This window comes from Daphnia pulicaria, chromosome 8 (assembly GCF_021234035.1).
Source record: "Daphnia pulicaria isolate SC F1-1A chromosome 8, SC_F0-13Bv2, whole genome shotgun sequence".
Classification (NCBI taxonomy): Eukaryota; Metazoa; Arthropoda; class Branchiopoda; order Diplostraca; family Daphniidae; genus Daphnia; species Daphnia pulicaria.
The window spans coordinates 10,395,555-10,402,617 of NC_060920.1; the positions used below are offsets into that span (position 1 = coordinate 10,395,555).

Below are 7,063 nucleotides of genomic sequence, written 5' to 3' on the forward strand. Positions count from 1 at the left end.
ACTTCATCAAGGCGAGTTCCTTAAAACAAACCACTCGCCTCTTACTTTATCATTCAGACGATCTGTCCATCAAATTGAACCCTTTTTCTTAATTTTGCAGCCCGAAATGGTAAAAATGGTATTATTGAAGTTTCCCACTTTTACGTGATAGCAGTTCATATGAGGGGTAGATGTGCTGGAACTCTAGCGAACGTGTACAATTGTACATGTTCAGTGCAATCCCACAGGTGAAAGATATATATGATTAGACAAAAGAGGGGTCGTTGGTTGTTCACTGGACTCTGACCACCTGCTCCACGCTTCATTTCATTTCATGTATTTTGAAGGGGGGGGGGGGGGTTCTGCTCTCCTTTCCGGTGGATAAAAATGGTCAGGCTGGACTGTACATGTGGTGTAAATACGCGTAGAACCGCCATCACAACTAACCAACACTCGGTTGGACAGAAGAAAGCGTCGCGTGCCGTCACTTTTGGTCCCCACTTCGACTTTCCCTTTTTCCATTCGGGTCCAACGAGATGACCCTCAAGTGTCATTTGAAAAGGAGCCCAGAAGCCTTAATAAAAGCAGTTGTTGGTAAACATCCTTTGTGCGACCGTTAAGACAACAACACTATACGAAAAGATATGGTTTCTTGGTCAAGTTAAACTGATGATTGAGGCAGGTACGACAGCCTCTAAACTAATTGTGGATGGATCAACTGTCGGACTGACCGTGACGTTGTTATCGATTGCCTCTCGAAAATCATTCATCGACGTTTCGATTGTCTTACCTTTGGCCGTCAAGCAAAGACCTGCCGTTTCCGGTTAGCCGCTCATCGGTAGAAGCCGGTGGCAATCAAACACGTTACAAAAGAAATGGGATTTACAGTTAAGAATGAAAAAAAAAGCGGCAGCCACAGAAGCAAATGCCGCGTCTAAATCTTTGAAAGTTCAGTCCATCAATGAAGGTTTATGTGGTAAGGACACGCCTCCAGTGATTACCTGCGCCAGGCAGTGCTGTACTACGAAATGATTTGAAAATAGTACCACTGCGGTAGACGCTCAAACCGATAGAATCGATTGATAGTCTTGTAATAATAATAACAACTTTCCTTTTGCTTGTTAGGATCTGTACATCGTAAAAAAACATCCTCCACCGGAACACTCGACTGTCCGTAGATTCCACGGCTCCGATCGATTCAAGGTGTGATGGGCACGCAATCTCCAAATCTTCCGTTCCCTATCCATTGATAGAACCTTCCGTGACCACCTGCGGCGACGGAAAAAAAAGAAGCTAACGAAAAAGTCGAGGGGTTTATTACCCATCACTCTCCAAAGACTATACACAGGGTCTAATCACAACAGCTAATGCCAATGGGGTTCTTATAAGACTCTCACCAGAGAGAAAATAAAAACAGTTAATGGACTGTTGATAAGAAATTGTTGAATGAACTTGCGTGAGGGTAAGTTCATTTCTTCCCCACTGGTTTACATTTTGGTCCATTCATAGTTTTTTACTGGATGCTCGTTTTTTTTTCCCTTATATCTTTTCACAGAATCTCTTTCTTTACTGGTCTACACCTTTTTGTATTTTAATTCAGAAAATGAAAATACCCCTGAAAGAATTTTTTTTTATCACTAGCGGGTTCTTTTTTTCTTTTCCCATTTCTCCTAGGTAAAATTAGAGTCGAAGCTCCTTTTGGATTTTGCTTTAGCGCTAAGGTTCATTATTAAGTATTTTTATTGGTCTTCATATTTACGCGTAAGAGTTTTTCCCTTTATCTCAAAGGCTACGGTGAAAGCAATCCACGGGAAATGGACCAAAGTAGCAAAAGGCCTAGTAACACCTCAGTCGGTACCTGTGAGTTTATCCGCTATACATGTTCCTTCCCATCTCTGTCCTCGGCTGTCCGCTGAAGGAAGTAGTTCTCCAAAAAGCGACCCCCAACTGGCGAAAAAAAAAAAGAAAGAAACGAGAACAATAAATTAAGAGCAAGTTATGCAGTCAGCCATACGGAGGTCCATATATATAGTCCAACTCAGCGCCCATCATATATAGACTAGGCCCACTATAGGGACAAATGACGGCCTTGCATTAAAACTTAAAATCCACTGGATCGTTTGGTGAACCGGTTCTTTTTTTTTACGACTTTCAAATTTTTAATTTGAACTTGCTGACTCGTTTGCCTGTGTACATCGTAAAAGATTCAACACTTGTTTTCCCACAAATAAATATGAACCCGAAATAGCAGTGTGTTCATTCGTATTACATAAAATTAGACGCTGGTGATTATGCATTGCGTGGGGGGTCTTGTGTGGCGGCGAAAAAGAGGAAGCTGCTCCCACTTGCTTGAGATGACAGTCGTGTACTTAAAAATCTGATTCATCGCTATAAACTGTTGGGGTAGTCAGTTACGACTTGTTGGGGCTTATCCCAAGTCTCAACAAGTCTCTTTACACGTGTAATTGCATTCATCTCATTTGTTATTTTTTCATCGTCTCATTTCTTCGTAATTATTTCAGCTGGGCTAGACACCATGGGAGACGGAGGTTATCCCCAAAAAATGTGCTCGGAAATAAGAACTCGGCGCGGAAATCAAAGACCAGACAGCCCGGCTGCTGTTTTGACTCCGACCGGAACTGCTGAGAAAATTTAATGAGAAAACCAAACAACATTCTCACATTTAACAAATACTGTTTAACGCTGGGAGCTAGGTCGAATTTTTCTAGCGAGACTTTTCTGGGCTCTTGAATCAGTAAAATCTCGAATGAATGACGAGCCTTTGAAATGGATTATTTGTATTGTCGGAAAATACTAGGAGGGCATTTAACGCCAAAATCTGTATTTTGCTTCCGTGTTAACGAACGATTATTATTGGTGGCGTCTTTGCAATGCATAATACGTAATATTTTTAATCTTTATATAAAATCTTTAAAAAAATCCCTTTGGAGTTGTAGTTTTCCTTGTTTGGGTTTTCTCTGTTGTATGTTATCCAGGAATCAAAAACTGTTTTGGTTTCTAGAATAATGATTTAAAAAAACCATTCAATAAATTACATTCTGACGTGAGTGAAACGTTTTCATTGTGTACCGGCCAAGGAAGATCGAGCAAGGTCGTAGTTGAGTCTGTTGGTGGACCGGCCCTTGGATTACGAACTGATGACGGCTGAGAACGGCCAGCAGAAGATGAAGGAGAGCGGGCAGAACCAGACGGAGGAGAACGTCTGACAGGAGGAGGTGAACGGTTGCCTTGATTAGGCCGATTTCCAGGTGAAGGGCGATTTCTTTGAGGAGGACGGTTGCCGGAAGGTGGACGGTTGCCGGAAGGATTGCGATTACCGGAAGGATTTCGATTGTTGGATGAAGAAGGACGGTTATTCGAAGAAGGGCGGCTGGGTATATTAGAACTAGTGGCTGGAGGAATGCTGAATCCGTTTTGAGGAACTAAAGAAAGATAACCACAATATTTAAGTAAATAAAAATAAATATTCACATGTCATATGCCTGATCTGCTTACTTATTGGTTTGTTTTCACTAACGGTGACATTATTTTCTCCTCCAACAGAAGCGACGCTTCTTTTGGCGCTGGCACTTGCTTCACCTCCACCGGCTCCTTCACCAGTTGCAGCTGATTCTCCTGCGGATGCTTCGCCACCCCCACTTGCCGTTGCTTCACCTCCAGCACTTGCTTCACCACCGCCTTCGCCTCCACTCGCTTCTGCTTCACCGCCAGATGCCGGCGCATCAGCGACGGCTTCACTGACAGCTGCTGCTTCACCTCCGCCGGCAGCAACTGCAGTCGCATCGGCTACGGCGACACCAGCGCCACCTCCGCCGTCTTCGCTTGTCACAACGGCGGATGAAATCGTGCCCGATCCTTCGCCCACCGATTCGCTACCCGTATCAGAAACGATTGCAGGAGCGACGGCTTCAACTACGGCTGGAGCGGCTGCTACTGCTGCTGGAATGAATACAGCGGTAGTGAGTTCGGAAGCAGCGGCACTCTTTCCACCCCCACCACCACCACTCTTGTAGCCACCTAATGAATAATTATCGATTTAACATAATATTTAATAAAAATAGCATTAACACTGTCAACACGAATGTGAAAAGTCAAACCAAAATTTGGGTAGAAATGATTTAGTTGTTTTTGGGCTTGGAAGACATTTTATCTTTACCTCCGCCACCGCCGCCGCCGTTCGAGCTGTCTTCGTCGCTGGATCCACCGCTACCCGATCCTCCACCACCGCCTCCGCCTCCGTATCCACCTCCGCCTCCGTATCCACCTCCGCTACTGTATCCGCCGGAACTGTAACCTACAACTGATGAAGTTGAAATGCGATTTCAATGAGTTGTTCGATTACAGTAGAACGTGATGTCATGTCTTACCTTGGTGTACTTTTACTTTTTTGCCCTTTCCTTTGGTGTGCCCTGAATTGAATTCAACAACAACAAAAAACACGCGTCAATTTCACTTATCACGTCAACATTCTGGGTCCCATTATTGTCCCATTGTCGTGCAGACCTGAATTGTCTTATCAGAAAATGTCTGAACAAGTTTTCTTCGAAAAAAAGAATTCCAAAGTGTCACTTACCACCACTATATCCGCTGCCACCGTATCCACTACTGTATCCGCTACTGTATCCACCACTGTGTCCAGCGCTATAACCATGTCCTGATTGAAACGAAAGAAAAGTTTGCCAAATGACTTGAAAGTAGATTTTTAATCAAAACTTATTTGTTATTACCATGTCCTTTTCCCTTGTGTCCATGTCCTTTGGCTTTGCCTTTCTGTACGATTACGACGTCGTGTCCTAATTTCAGTCAAATCATTTGATGATTTTTAGTTTCAAGTTATGAAAGTCTGAATATTAAATTACCTCCGCCGTAGCTGCTTCCACCGTAGCTGCTCCCACCGTAGCTGCTCCCACCGTAGCTGATGGGACTATAGCTGGGTCCGTCATAGCCGTAAGTAGTTCGGAGACCCTTGCTTTTGCCTTTGCCCTTACCTTTACCTTTAGCTTTAACTTTGACCTCGTAGCCGTCATCGTAGCTGTCGTAACTGCTTCCGTAGCTGCTGCCACCTCCTCCGTAGCTACTTCCGCTGCTTCCGTAACTGCTTCCGTAGTCGTCGTCGTAAACTAAAACTACGTGTTGCTTCTTCCCTTTGCTCTCAGCTACCGCCAAATCGCCTTTGGTCACCTCCGCGGCGTAGGCCACCGAAATCACTACGGCCAGCACCAACACGATCTGCTGGACAAAACAATTTCACATGAAAAAGAAATGAATGGACAACCAAGCGTAAATTAAACTACTACTACTTTAGAAGAAATGGTCATTTTTGGGTGCTGCAATCGACGAGGATCTTCAAATGTTCACGATTGAGCCATTGACATATCCAAGTCGGCAAAGAGTTGGTGACGATGTGGCCAATCCTAGCCATAGTGACTGGCCCTTTTATAACCCCTAGTTGGAAATCTTTGTTTCTTTTTTTGTTTTGGTTTGTTTTTTTCTCCATAAATAGTTAAGGATAAGTGAAAATGTACAATTGACATCTATACAGCAGTTCAATCGAGTGAGTGAAAGAAAGCTGTCATAGAAAAACCTGACGAGAGGCTGGCAAAGTAGACGACAAGAAAGTCCGTTGAACGAGTTTTTCGATATCATCAAGACATTCGTTAATCCATTTCATTGTTATTCGGCCGGGCTTGTTTATATTCAGGATAGTAATAGATTTTTGTTGTAATTCGATTCTTTCTGGGAATTTTTTTTTTTTTTCCTTTTTTCTTATGGCCATGTAGCCTATCCTTGTCTATGCGTCATTGGAGGTGTTTCTTGTTTGCCATATGTGCCCGCCCGGAATGCTCAAGTTAACTTTCTTTTACTTGGCAGTTTTCTAAAAAAAAATTCAAGAGACAATTTTTTGTTTCAAACTTGATTAACTTGTTTGATTTCTCCGTGAAGGATTGGCGTCGAATATTTGTCTATCATTCTGCTAGATTTTTGGATTCAACTTTCACATCAAGCGCACTCTGGAACACACGCAGAATAACCTGCACAAAGTCGCTCTCCTTAACGTCCGTTTCTTTGACAAGTGACAAATACCTGGAAATATAAGATTAATAAAACATTTTCACGTACCGTCGACTTTTACAGTCAAAGTATTTGCGTTAAAGGTCTAACATTTTTGTGATTCTTCTCGGTAAGGAAGGAATTTGTTATTTTGTGTGACTGTCTAGGCAACCAAATAGTTTTTCTTCCCGCTAAATTTAAGCGTATTAGAAAACGAAAACTGGTTCGATAGGTCCAATTATGTGCCGACTTCCGTGCGTCGTTGTACGAGTCCATTCCTTATTTAGCCCTTTGCCTAGCTGTGATTGGTAACGCGGAAAAGCCGCTACAGACAAACGGGTCGAGCGCGCAGCCACCAATTATTGCGCTATAGAAACCAGTGGGAATGAAAACCGGACAACCTTTTCCGTCTAGCCAATTATACACAGCAAAGTCAGTAAAAGAATCTTAAACATCTATTTGAACTGTAGAGCCTGATTTGTAAGCTCAGGGAAAGAAAATAAGAAGACAAATGATGTGTCATGAAAGAGTCAATTTCCTTCGCTTGTCTGATCCATTTCAACCAGTTTGTTGATCGTCAGAAAGTGAACAGTCACGTCAGAAGTGTCAGAAAAGCTCAGCAAAAAAGAATAGCAATCATCTCCTACATGGTCCACTTTCTATTTCCATTTGAGCACGTAGTATAGCCCAGGCGGCAATAGAAATTGCCCAACATGTTTAGGTCGATTTAGACAGAATGTAAGCTGAAGAGCGTTCTTCAGTTACGACGGAAATGTGAGTCTACGTCGGTTATTACATACTGTAGGTGAACTCGAAGAAGATGAAGCCAGGGAAACTCAATTACGCCAAACAATAGGGTTAAAAGGGGATTTTGAAAGAATAATGCAACCCTTCTAGACATCCAGCACGGCCTATTCCGCCGCTATACTTACAATATTCAAAAGTCCAAACTGGAGCACGGTAACGATCAAGGGTTGGGCCCATTTAGCCTTGTATTTCTTGAAAGGCGACT

General features: G+C 43.0%; 1 protein-coding gene across 2 annotated transcripts; it reads right to left on the bottom strand.

The window, feature by feature from the left end:
- Positions 1-2,804: 2,804 nt before the first annotated feature.
- LOC124311099 (keratin, type I cytoskeletal 9-like) lies at positions 2,805-5,443 on the bottom strand. Of its 2 annotated transcripts, none has more exons than XM_046775404.1 (9): positions 5,301-5,443; positions 4,860-5,229; positions 4,728-4,793; positions 4,574-4,654; positions 4,368-4,409; positions 4,157-4,300; positions 3,496-4,017; positions 3,070-3,422; positions 2,805-2,997 (listed from the first exon to the last, which is right to left on the bottom strand). In XM_046775404.1, exons 1-9 carry the CDS (start codon positions 5,316-5,318, stop codon positions 2,968-2,970), a joined length of 1,626 nt encoding a protein of 541 aa, XP_046631360.1. In that variant the 5' UTR covers positions 5,319-5,443; the 3' UTR covers positions 2,805-2,967. The 2 variants fall into 2 exon arrangements, with proteins under 2 accessions (XP_046631360.1, XP_046631359.1); XM_046775403.1 differs by having other exon boundaries at positions 4,860-5,232; positions 5,301-5,440.
- Between the last annotated feature and the right edge of the window lie 1,620 nt (positions 5,444-7,063).

Excerpts from the sequence above, each read along its gene's own strand:
- LOC124311099 (XM_046775403.1), bottom strand. Across the intron at positions 4,794-4,859 it reads TGGAAGCAGCTACGGCGGAG|GACACGACGTCGTAATCGTA; the intron begins GTAATTTAATAT and ends GACTGAAATTAG. Across the intron at positions 4,301-4,367 it reads AAAAGTAAAAGTACACCAAG|TTGTAGGTTACAGTTCCGGC; the intron begins GTAAGACATGAC and ends CAACTTCATCAG.